The 13,766-nt window shown below is 33.4% G+C and overlaps 1 protein-coding gene across 7 annotated transcripts in view; it reads right to left on the minus strand.

Moving 5' to 3' along the window:
- The window catches only part of GABA-B-R3 (gamma-aminobutyric acid type B receptor subunit 3), a 48,068-nt gene that overhangs the window by 20,415 nt on the left and 13,887 nt on the right, over window positions 1-13,766 (minus strand). For 6 of the 7 annotated variants that reach the window (XM_015329246.2, XM_015329249.2, XM_015329247.2 and 3 more), the window contains 4 exons: window positions 11,730-13,105; window positions 2,311-2,628; window positions 2,100-2,204; window positions 703-768 (listed from right to left, as the gene is read on the minus strand). In XM_015329246.2, coding sequence (XP_015184732.2) covers window positions 703-768; window positions 2,100-2,204; window positions 2,311-2,628; window positions 11,730-13,049 — 1,809 coding nt within the window. In that variant the 5' untranslated portion in view covers window positions 13,050-13,105. The remainder of the gene's footprint in view (window positions 1-702; window positions 769-2,099; window positions 2,205-2,310; window positions 2,629-11,729; window positions 13,106-13,766) is intronic. The other variant, XM_015329243.2, reaches the window with a different exon arrangement.

Genomic DNA, 13,766 nt, shown 5'->3' on the forward strand with positions numbered 1-13,766 from the left:
CAGTTAAGTTCGTTCAGAGTTTCAAGATAGGAAGAAGATATCTCTTAAGAGAAACATCTTTATTCTACATCCCTTTCAAACGCGCGCGGAAACCATTACGTTTTTAAAGAAACTTAAAAGCACACACACTCTCTCTCTCTCTCTCTCTCACTTGTTTCAAAAGATTGTCCACTTTAAAGGAATGCAATCCTGTTTGATGGTGTGGTTTATTTTTCTCTCTCTCTCTCTCTTTTTTTAACAATTTAATGTCAGGCTTTGAAAAAGCGTATTTTTCAAAATAGATGAAATAAAATGTCGTTTTGTTAAATAATATCTAGAAGTTTGTACAAGATCTTGTCTTTCATATTAATCCTTATAGCAAAAGTTTCGTTTTTGATAACGCTTTGATAACACTTTGACAACGCTTTGAGAACTTACCTAGATGGCTGATTAAACTCGTAAAGTTCTACTGTGACAACGATACTGTGAATGTACATGTTTGTGCTAGTAGAAAATTAGTAATAAAATCTTAGAAAAAAAAACAAATCATTAATTTGACAATGTTTGCATACCCTCCCATATTAAATGCAAATGCATGTAAGTTCTATAGTAATTAGCACTTTTTTTTTTCCTTATAACTGCAGATTAAATATTTATCATCTTTTTATTAGAATATAAAAGTTACTTTTCAAGTTCGAAATAACCTAAAAGAAGATAACTTACCTGGCAAAATATATGGGGTGCTAGTTCTGGTGAGAAACTGCCGATGATGATTCGAGTATCGAGTTCCTGTAATGAAACATCAAGTTGATAGAACGTACACGTAATTATCGCGTAATTAACAAGCCGATAATGGTTATTATCGGAATCAAACGGATGATATAGAGAAAGATAGATAAATAGGAGTAGAGAAGTAGAGAGCGTGAGAACGTGAAAAAGAGTAGGAGAAGAAGGAGGAAAGGGAACTCGCGTAACGATCTGCGAGTGACATTGTTCGTCAGAACGAAAATAGTCAAGGAGACGAGAGGATCGTTACGAGTTTCTAAAGCGAGACATCATACGACCAACTAAATTTTCTTCTTTTTCTTTTTTTTCTTTTTTTTCTTTTTTTTCTTTTTTTCTTTTTTTTCTCAAATTTTCGTAGATCATTTGTTTTTTTCCCTAATATATCAACGTATTCTCGATGACAATTGTTTTTTCGTAAAGTTCGATTAAAGTGTCGCATAAACGTGAATTAATGTTGTTCTTTTGTTGCTGTTGTTTGGTTTGCACTATTTAGCAGGCAGCTGACGACGACAAAATGTCTCCTCTATTTGTTTGTTCTCTTTTTTTGGGTAATTCCTCTTTACCAAAGGAATTCTCGTTGAAACGATTCTCTCGAATCTATTCGAAAGTTTTACGAATGTAGTAGCCGATCGATAAGAAATCTTTTGTTGTTTTCTAGCTGTTTTTTACTAACCAACCTTCTCTCTAACCCCTCCTATTCGATTTTGCTTTTTATAAGGCAAAACGAATAGTCTCGGTAGTACAGACTACTAATATTATTCTTTATATTGTTGTTTATACGTTTAAACAATGGTAGCAAAGTTGGATTTAGGTGGGACTTTTTGGTTAGTTGTAAAATCGTAAAACGAAGTAAAATGCATATGAGAAGTAGGTTAATAATTCCACTTGACTTTGTACGCTAGGTTGCACTTGGCTGTTTCACACGTAGTCGCGAAAACGAGCAGCAGGGGCTGGCCAGAGGAGGAGGCCAGGAGCCTTCTCCTTCCTTCGTTCAGCGGAGAGAACGTAAGAGTAATAGCGTTCGCCTCATTTAACGCGTCGACCTAATGGTCTTTAATGTACCACCCTAATTCTTCTTCACAAATTCCGTTATACAAAAGATCATCTGGTAACTGCAGGTAGTAGTAGGTGGTATCTTGTCACGTGTGCCATTTCTTAAAACGAAAGATTGTCTGTCTCATCATCGCAACGTGCATGTGCATCCTTTTTCAATAATTCACTGATTAAAGACTTGGCTCCGCTTTCATTGAAATTTTGTCGAATAAAATAGAATTAAACTAGAGCAGCTAATTGTAAGTTTTAATTGTTACTCTTAACACTAAAGTAATTCTTACTTTTAAATTTTTCAGTTGTTCCTTGTAATCATTTTCAGCAAAGGTGATGGTTGCTCTGCACGAGATGTTGGCTTGCTCCAATTCCGTCACTAGATCGTTTATTGCCTTTAACGATATATTTGAACATTTGTACATTTTACTCTACTTATACTGTAATATAACTTTGCATGATTGAAACTATGTAATTAGACTAGGGTGACTGATTGCTTACCAGAGAGTACATATCTCCAGTTTGTGAAAGCGCGTTTACCGTATCCCAACCATAATGTTTAATCAAAGCTATCCTTGCTGAATTGTGACTGGAATCCGGAGCAACAGTTCGCAAGAACAATGGAAATTCGGTCGAATCTGAGAGTGCAGGTGCGGTCGAGCCAAAAGATACTTGAATCACGTTCCAGTAAGGTACGATCTTTGCCAAGGTTTCAGTTACCTCAGAACACGCTGTACCAAGGAGGAGAGGCATCAGCTTGTTATTTCTTCTTGAGTAGAGAGCATGGAAGAATCTGTCCACGGCTACACCAGGATCGCACTGAGACATGAAATTGGAGTAAATGAGGTAGAACCTATTATTAATATATATTAGATTAACCTACATTGAATTTATGTGTTTTCAAGGATATTCCTTGATATATTGTTTCTTTTTTTTTCTACTTCCTCAAAGATCATTTTTAAGTTTGTTGTTGTTGTTGTTGTGTAAATTTGATCATTTCGTTTCATTACATTCATTTCATCAAGACATTTATTACGAGCAAGGGAAAGAAGATTGCGATTTTTTTTTTAAATTTCTTTGTAGAATGAAAGTATCTTTGGTGAAGATAGAAGAGTTAAGAATCAATTCAGTTATCTTATATAATCTATGGTGGGATGCCATTTGAGCCATACACGAAACATAGAAAAAAGGAAAGGTTAATGTGAAACTTATTAGATCTAGTAAGGTGAGAGAAAAGCAGGTAAATCTTAAGGAGCAATTATTCAACCCGGACGAGGTGGAAACTCAGAAAAGCTTAACGGTCTTCTTGCGTGAATCCTTTCATGGTGGGTCGAGAGGGAAATAGGAACTCGCATCGAGTACTACCTACTTTAATACACAATTCGAATATTGAACCATTCTATTGTTCAAATCATCTCTCAAGTTTAGATATATTAATATAATTGATAAAGTAATACAACAAAAAGATAACAAAACAACAATTATTATACTATTTCACTTAGCCTTTTGATACTTTCTTTTTTGTTTTTTGTTTTTTGTTTGTTGCTTTAAGCCGAAAAAGCACACAAGTGGATCAGGAAATATTTTTTACATAATTTTAATGCCACTTTTAAAACGCTTTATATTTTTTTTATACCCGTTTTTTATACCCGTCTCACAACAAGAGCAACCATAAAATGAAACAACTTTATGGAAAGCTTAGTTTCACTAATTCTGCTATTTTATTTCGTCGCCGAATGTTCTTGCTCACGTAGAAGCAGTGGTTAGTATTTCTTTGTATCTGTTCGGAGTTTTAATTAATACTCTGTTGGGGAAAAAAATAATTGAATAATTAAATACAAACTATCATCTAGCAATACATTTCCAGACTATTTCCATAGGTAAGATCAAAGTTCGATGATCAATTTTACAATCGTTCAAAATAGAAACAAGATTTTTTATCGTAGAATTTAGATTGGATCAAAAGTGCATTTCGTTTTGATAAATATCGCAAAATTCATGCTTGAAGTATCGTTAATATATATGGAAATATTCATTAATTAAATAACATTCAATAATTCTCTTCTTTTTTCTATTCGAATTTCATCCCAAACCTCTATCATTGTCCAGCATTTTAAAAAGTTTTCGTTTCAGATCATAAATATTTATGATGGTCTATACATTTTAATTTTTTTTTTTTTTTTTGTATTTTCTTCAATCATTTCAAGTCTCAAGGATAAAGGATTATATTTTGTAAGTAATGGTCAGGATAACTGGAGGTCAGGAGGACTTGTAGCTTGAGACCTGTTGCGAAAGTAGTTGAAATCGAAAGTTGAATATCGATAGATAGGGAGTTTTACGTTGGTTCACATCAAAGGATTAGGATACCTTTTTTTTTTTTTTAATTAGTCTTATATCTGAAAACTGAAACTCAACGTTATTTCTATTTTCCATGAAATAACAAATTAGTTTGAATTGACGTTAACGATTTGATTAAATTGTAATCATTGGATTTGTAATTAGAAATTGTTTAAAAGGAAAAATGGTCAGAAGTTTGGCGAGTTTGTAATAGTTTATAGTCAATTTGCGTCCAGTCAAGGTTGACGTTATTACTTTGCTATAGAAGAAACGTGTTGTCGACACTTTCCAGGAAAAACTGAAAAACGTTTAGTAGATTACGAATTCTAGTCGATAAATTGTTACCAATGCAAGCAAGCAAGCAAGCAAGCAAGCAAGCTGAGAAGATAGTAAAATAAATAGAGAAAGAGAAATCACTAGAATGGAAGAAAGTTCAAATGAACTTTTTCCAATTGTCAAGGATAATCCGGAAATAAGACGTGTGACAGGACGAGAACCTTGACAGCTATGAACAATCCTTTTTACAATCCTTTTTCTCGAACTGTTTCAACGCTTTTCCGATTTTTCTAACATAATCTTTGAAAATATATACAATCCAAAGTATGGAGATTATCAGGAATGATATATTTGTTTGAGTTTTGAATCTTCCAAAATAGGTTGTAGTAAACGTTGAATGAATTTTTGAAGAAATTCTAAGATTTGTTATAAATATAATATAATAAAATATATATCAAGATGGAGTATCCGTAGTGTGGAAAAATAGGAAGACAATGATACATAGAGGGTGAAAAAGGAGAAAAGAGGATGATTGATGTGAAAATAGGACGGACGGGGGAAGGTGGAAAATGAGGAAAATTTGAAATGGATCGATCGATGCGCTGAGCCAGCAGGTGTGTACACACTGGTCTTTCGTTCATCTCTTTTTCCAAAAGGTGTTCCTGGTTCAACATTTAGCCCATTTCTTTGCCGCATCTCACTGACTTACTAATAAATCGTCAAATGCTGATGCCGCTCGGTTGTACGATAAATGCCACTTGGATAAAACATTTTTTTGCTTCATTTTGTTCAAGTTGCCCTCGTCTTTCGCTAAAGATCTTTAGAGGGAAGATTTAGGGGGAAGATTTAGGGGGAAAAGGAGATAATAATAGAACGGAAACCGAGGAGAAGAAGGAGAAAGTGACAGAGTGTATTGTATGATAGGATTGTTCACAGTGCCTATACCCAAGATAAACAACCCTAAGAGGATTTAAACAAAAATCAGGTTACGTGCATCACCAACAATTGTTGTTAATATTGAATTTTTCAATCAATCCGAAATTTCGATAACTTTCAAATTGGTTCGGTGATAAATTGAAAGATCCTATTGTTGACTTGTCAGATAATGAAGTTCACCTTTTCGAGTTTTTATTCAATTAGCACCGATTCCTAACATTCACTTAACTTCAACTTTTTCATTTGGAAAGTTTACGAAAAGAACTTTCTTCATATTTTTCTGTCTTCCTTTACTCTCTTTCATTTTGTTTTTATTTTCTCATCGATTTATCTTCAACAATATTAAAAAGGAAGTTATTTGTAAAAGAAACAAAGATAAAAGCGACAATGAAAAATGGTTGTTAATTTAATCAAGTTTATTCGATTCTGCTTCATTATCACAATGGAGTCGATGATCGACGTTTAAAGAATTCAAGAATTAAAGTGGAAGAGGAAGATAAACGATTATTGCATGAAATGTGCACAAATGTAAGCACATTGAAATTTCTGCGTGCAGATTATTTCTTTATTAGTTAAGTAATTTGCCTAGGGCTACTTATTGATCACTACGAATTGATCCATCTTATTATGTATAGTCACATCGATATTAGTATGTTGTAATATGCTACAAAAGAACAAATAATTATTATTCGTCTTGTGTTGCAATTAGAATCGTAGACACGTTGACCATCTTTCAAAATGAATAATAAAATAATATAATAAACTTCGATAATAAGATTTCAAGAAATATTTCGAATGTTTTTCTTTTATTAACTCAACTATTTGATAATTCTATCTCATATTCTTTTTCATTTATATTTAGAAAGAAATCTGAAACTTGTTGAGAAGTTAGTACGAACCCTGAATAAATCATTTGTAATATTCGCATTGGAATTATTTGTCAAGTAAATATATTTATTCTCGTTTGTCTTTTTCCCCAAGTTTGAAAATAATCATTTGATTCACAGTCGCGTAAACGTGTTTTCTAGTTCCTGAAATACGAAGGACATGTCGAACGTTGGAATGGTTAAAGGTTTTACATTGGAAGATAATTGCGAAGGGCAGATAAAACGGTGACACACACGCACGTGCGCACACACACACACACAAAGATCGAATAGAAAGCGTTGTGACCGTACGTAATTGGCTCCGATTTCTAAATTGAAGGAAATCTCGCCAATTTGAAAGAAGTTACCGTAATCACGGTAGCTTTTAACGAAATTCTAACCAGCGGTTCATAGAATACTTTCGAATTGTTGTCACGTTATACTGTAACACCTTGAAATGAATTACCAGAGAGATCCAAAACAGTAACTGCAATTTGCAACCCTTCGAGCGAACTTTGTGCATTTAATCAACGATACAACTATAAAATACAAAGTCACAAGTTACTCTTAGGAACGTAGATTGCAGCAGAATAATAAACAACAAAAAGTAAAGTTCGAAAAGTAAAGTTACCGCAATATATATTCTCTTTCCAAAATTTCTCTTTTCAGGGTGAAATTCTAGTGAAAATATTTTCATTTAGAGTTACGTGTGACAAATAATACTTTCGATTCTTTTGAACTTTTAGGAGATTTAGAAATTTCATTATCCAAAAAATCTACGATAGAATGAATAGAATATTTCTTCTACGCTGAATAAGATCAGGTAACATAAGTGCACGAATTCGAGTAGGATGAAAGTTCGATTATCCCGTAAATCTGGGCCACCGCCGCCGCCATATGCCATTTCCGAGAAGAACACGATGTGATCTCTGCTACGTGGGGAAGCTTAAGGATTTCAAGGGTTTACGTTAGCTATAACAAGAATAAGCGAGAGATAGAAAGAGCAAAGAAGAGAGGAAAGAAGAGAGGAAAGAAGAGAGGAAAGAAGAGAGATGATTCAAAATGAATCATGTCAAGAAAGGAAATCACGTTGGGACAGTTAGCAATTAATCTAAATTCTATCTATCCACAGTTAAATGTGTTACCACCTAAACTTGACCCTTCATTTTGTTTTTTTCTTCTTCTTCTTCTTCTTCTTCTTCTTTTTTTTTGTGTGATTATTTATAATCTTTAATTCGACAATAATTCTTCAAAAAGGTTCTACAGATAAAAGACAATTTCTACGACCGACTGTGATAACATTTGAATAATTTCTAAATCAGCCACCACATTCCTCATCGTCGTTCCTTCATTATTATGACTTTTCGTCTAATTAGTAAGCATACAAAGGATTCATTATTTCCTGAGCACGTCACGAATTATCTACGTAGGTGAACTTGCGTGGAAGCTACCTAATTAAATGTTAATACATCAGTTGAACTGAACTTATTGAAGCATCGATAATGATACGTGTGACGCGATACTATATAAACTATACTAGTGTAAAATAGATTTTCTACGATGACACGCGATACGATTTGCTAAAAACTAAACTACTACAACTAAAAGAAACAAAAAAGGTAAAGAAAAGATTACACAGAAAAAAGTGTAAGAACAAATGTATGTATACATTTAAATAGAAAGTACAATCTAGCTTTTGATCTCTCTCTCTCTCTCTCTCTCTTTCTCTCTCTTTTACGCGTGTTTTAAAAAAGAATACGCGCTTTAGCGTTATGTAAATATGCGCAAAACATGAAGACTCTACTACGGCTACGAGCAAGTGGAAAAGCGTTTTGTATGTCATGAAAAACCGTGTCATCGATCACGCGTTTTTTTACACACTTTTGCGAAAAAGCTGAGGGAGAGAGAGAGAGAGCTTGCAAAAGGGCCGCCGAATTCGAAGAAAAAAGTTTTCTAACAATAAGTTGGTCGTAACTCATGTTGGATTTTTTGTCATCGATAATTAAGTCGATTCGTCATTATTCAATTATTATTGAAAATAATATTTCAACGTAGAAACGTAAATGATTTTTACGAAATTATTAATAATTGGCCTTTTGTCAAGGCCAATTACGTGCGATTAATTGTCAAACTAATATCTACATTGATTTTGGTCCTTGAACGAACAAGTGCAAATTAGTTTCGGTTCGTTTTCTGGAACGGAATCGTGCTCCCACGTGCGAACGTTTTCATTTAATTAAAATATGTAGATGCGTCCGGTGAATGCACGACTTCTTTCCTTAGTCGTTAACTTTTTCTAATCGTCTTCGTATTATTTCCTTTTTGCTGGACATCAATATTAATGAAAAATACAATAAAATACAATAAAATACAATAAAATAAAAAATTAATATAAAATATATTATAGGACGTGGAGATGTTGTGTTATACCCACGGTTTCACTTGTTACCCCTTCTAACTCAATTCCAGTTTAATCGAATAATACCGAACACGCTGTGCTTTCCACGATAATTCACTTTTCGAAACAGTAACCACCCATTTCAATCTCAACGCTCGTCGAACGAAATTTTCTCTTCCTCCTCTTTCTCTTTCTAATCCTACTTTTCTTTTATTCAAGATTATTTCGTCGAATTTTCCTGAATTTCTAATCAAATTTAGAAAAGAAAGAAAGCATTTCATAAAAAAAAAAATAAAAAAAACATATCATGTGGGCAGATCACACGTGTTAGAAGTGAAACCTTCGAAAAACTAAGTTTTATGAGAATTAATACAACAGTATTGTGTAAAATAGATAGATATTGCTATCGGAACACATTTGAATATCATTTATTTACATAAAGTAATATGAAAGAATTGATAAAAGTATAGAGTAAAGGGAATTGAAAGGAAAGGTTCGTGTTATACGCAAGGCTGTGTGCACCTTTTCTACGACTATTGAAAGACACAACTCGAATTTCAATTTAGTCGCACTCGAAATACTTTCTCAATCGTATAAGGCAAAGCTTTTATGGAGTTTCGTTCGGCGGAGGATTGGTTAAATTATACAATTGCTTGCGGCATGGTTTGTAACACAACCGATGTAAACGGTTCACACATACACGTATATACATATATATACGTATATATATATATACATGGTTGCTTCGGGCAAACGCGTATAAAAGCCACGTGGTACTTCGATTACTCGTTTAATGAGGTTTTCGACAGACCTAGGGGGGTCAATGGTGCACGATTGCATCGAACTCAGGAAATGATCAGACGTACTTTTACATTTTATCGTTTTTTTTTTCATCCAAGGAAGATGAATTTGTTGGTAATTTTAAAATGAAAATTTGACCACTTTAAGGAAGAATTCTACAAGATAGAGGGAAAGATTTAATGAAATTTCTCTAAGCATCCAAATTGACTCTTATTATGAATTTGTGACGTTAAACGTCGAGGTAACTTAAGGGATGAGGAAAATTCCTTTGATCCCGCGCTTACCACCATCCTGATTTTGATGGAAGTCGTTTTATTAATAAAGCTCGTTTACGCTTCCGTGTGAGTAGTTCTATGTCATTAGTTACGTTTTCCTTCATACATACTAATTTTTAATATTATTCATTTACGATTGCTACTTTTTACAATTTAATTTTTTCACACACATTTTGTTGTTGCTGTTGTTGTTGTTGTTGTTGTTGTCAATTATTCAAAATAACCAAAATATTGCTAGTCATAGTGCTTTCGTATTACTCAAGGAGAACATTTTCCTAATCTTCGTGTTAATTTATTATTTGCAAAAAAGAAACATTTGGATTCATTAAATGGAAGAGTAAGAGATTCATTATGCGATAATTACTGTACAGAACGAGTACATACGTCATTTTATGAAGTATTATACAACTGTCGTGGATTTCTAACGAAATCATTAGTGTTACTTTTATACATTATCATATTTATTTTTCTATAGAAAAATGAAATTCTTTCTCTATGTTTGTCATTAATTATGATATTACAATTTTATAAATATTATATTATTAATATTATATCGCTCGATTAGCTTCAAAATGACATCAATTTCAATATATTACCTATATATGAGCACTTTAAAATTATAATATGTTATTATCACGCACGAACATATTTGTAATGCATAAAAGCGTAAACTAAAACGAATCTGTTATTATTATGCAAAATCATGAATACGGTTACAACGATAATGTCTGGAAATGATGGTGTTTATAGAACCAAGGGAAAATTCAAAAGGTGGATGGAATGTGGGAGTTAAAAATCTTTTAACAAGTCAATAATCGTCAATAATCGTAAAAAAGTGTTGTTGCCACGGCGGAACCCATTTCGATTGCAATTTAAAAGACATTTGTTTTTTTTTTTTTTTTTTTTTTTTCAGAATAGCAAGAGCCAGGAAACAAGGTAAAGAAAAGAAAAATTCGCTTGAGAAAAATAGAAGAAATTGTCGAGAGACCTTTGACAGGGGGTGCAACAAGTTCCGATCGGACCGAACCGAATAAAATTGACGGATAGATACTTTGTCAGATTCCGAAACTTGTCCTATGTGGAATGTTAATAGTGTCGCCAAATGAAAGTTGACTTTTATCGACGTTTTATCGACGTTTTATCGACGATTTATCGTGTGCTGCTTTTTTAATGCCATACAATATGGCATATATTTTGCTCTTTCAAATGGACATAATATAAAGCTAAAATTAATCAAAGTATCTAACTTTAATCAACGCGTTTGATTGCGTACATTCTTTCATTTTCTACGCTCAATCCAATCGATATTAGAAAATTTATATCCATTTATTGAATTATCGATTAAACTTCCACCTTGCATTTTTTTTCGTGGTCATATAAATTAAAGCAAGGTGGAAGTGAGTTATGAGATTAATCATATCACATATATTGTGTATAATCAAAATAGCTCCGTGTGTGTGCAAACTATTCGTTAATGGATAATTGTTTAGGGAATAAAGCTCGTATGAAATTTCAAGTCACGTAATTACGCTACTTGTTTTTCAATTATTATACATTTTTTTTTTGTATACAATTTCTGCTATACAAATGTATATAATGTGTACATGCACTAACTTACTTATATAAACGAAGTGAAAGGAAAGGATGGTGGTGGTTTTCGTTTCGTCAAAGGGTCTACTAGAAACTCATAGCAATGTCGAGCATTCATTGTATATGAATGAATGAATGAGCGTGCATCGTATTATTCTTCATTCTGTGCGAGACCATTGTGCAGATCTATTTCATGATCGGTCAATGCATTGTTACCAAAGAATGCATCAAATATATTATAACGTTGTTAGAAATATATATGAATTAGAGAAATCATATTGTAAGAAATATTATCGTAAAGAAAATAATTGCTAGAATTTCAATGTTATCACGACGATTTGGACAATTTATTTTCTATTAATATCTACAAAAGAAAAGAAAAGAAAAGAAAAGAAAAGAAAAGAAAAGAAATTGGAACGATTTTTCTAGCGTTGTTGTTACCTTAGTGTCGTTGTGGATGAGACGTAGGTGAAATTTTTTCAGAAAGTTCATCTCGTTGATCCGATCAACGGCCAATTTAGCAGCCTGAAATTCGGCAGGTCCTTCGGATCTTGGTTCGTGTCCTCGTGTCATCTCGAACAGTCCCAAGATCGTAACATTTATTTTCTCAAAGACACTCGTATCCGTCACAGTATCCGTCACAGTATCCTCTTCCTCTTTTATCCTCGTTACCGTTTCTTCGATATCGACGACACGTTCAACGTTCTCACGAAGAGAAGGAGCAGGAGAAGAAGGGGGATCCTTTTCGATCGCACTTGTTGACGTCAAAATAGGGAATATCGTAGATTTGATCGTAGAAACGATATCCACATTCAAAGTTACGTCTGGTGTCGTTGATGAAATTTCAGACATTTGAAAGATGTTTTCCTCCTCCTCCTCCTCCTCCTCCTCCTCTTTCATTGTGGAACTTTCGATCTCTTCCGTTTTACGTCTTAAAGGAACATCTCTACTTGGACTTTTGGGTAAATCAGGTGGTTCCATCGACGTTGCTGACTCCGTTGGTTCTTGAACGTCAATTTTTGGTGGACCGAAATGACGCCGATCAAATTTCTCCTGGTGCGGTACTACCAACGGTGGTTTATGTGTCACTTTAACGGGAAACTTTTGCGAGCCTTCAAAACCAAGAAACGGTGCATCTTCCTCCAAAACTTTACTAACATTTTGAGTAATCCATTTTACTGATGTCTCATTAAGTATCGTCGGATTAGTATCGTCATCTTTTTTCGTATCACATATGAATGTCGTATTATCACAAATAATCGTTAAAGAATTCGTGTCATTTACCACTAAAATATCTTCCCTTCGTGATGTACCTACGATCGTACGATTTTTCTTCCTTCTTTTCTGTCTTCTCCTACTCAGATCGTTTTCTTTTAATAAAAGATCATTCATGAAAATATCGTCGAATTGTCGTCGGATCAATTCATCTATCGAATCATTAACTTCCGGTTTACTGAAAATCTCCTCGACGATAGACACGTTTTTATCATTTTCTCTTGGAATTGTCCACTGTTGTTGTTGTTGTTGTTGTTGTTGTTGTTGTTCTTTTTCATTGGATTCGTCCTTTCTCGGATATAATATTTTGTCATCCTCGTTTATTACAAGTTTTTGTGTTTTTTCGCAATTGCACGGTAAAACGCTACGAAGGAAGGTCAGTCCTATTAGTAGGAAGGTTAGGAGGTGAGGAAGATGAAGGGCCTCGGAGGGAGAATTCGACAGGAGGTGACGAGAGAAATGACGGCTCGTGCGACTAAACTTCATAATCAGTCGTCGTCGTGTTTTCGACGACTCGGGTTTGCCCCTTGAATTTTCATCGTCTGCAAACAGAAACCACACCAATGGATATATTCCTTTCCCTTTGAATTGCAACAACTTAAACTACTCTGATAGCTCGACTGAATATAACTTTGGTAATCTCGTTAGAGACACTGTTTATTTTTATATCCTTTTTTATTTTTTACACTAATATTTCATCAATTATCTTGATGAAACGATCAATTAAATATCGAGAATCGGACAGAAAAAAAAAATATTGTTCTTTTAAAATATGAACAAGAAGAGCTCTCAAAGTATCGCTGTTTGTTCAGTTTGTTATTTCAAATGAATGAAGTTGAAAAGATGTTAACTTTTGGTAACAATAAGAGATCTCGGTAGTTCTTTTACTTTAGTTATATATACTATCTATATCGTATATAAATATACGATATAGCTTCGTCGAGCAATGAATTTAATGCAATGTAATGTGTTACATATATATATATTTATTTACATTACGTTATTTTCCTATATTACAAAGTTTCAAGCAACGAAGAAATGAAATTCGCATATTATGTAACAGTATCGTAAAAACGAAAAAACGAAAAAACGAAAAAACAAAAAATGAAAATTAAAGATAAAATGCATATAGACGCGGATGGTTGAGAGAAAATATTTGTGAAAAATGAACAAATAACAAACTATATATCTGCATAATAATGC

This window comes from Polistes dominula, unplaced genomic scaffold, assembly GCF_049000335.1.
Source record: "Polistes dominula isolate Pdom_NZ unplaced genomic scaffold, Pdom_raw_medaka contig_16, whole genome shotgun sequence".
Classification (NCBI taxonomy): Eukaryota; Metazoa; Arthropoda; class Insecta; order Hymenoptera; family Vespidae; genus Polistes; species Polistes dominula.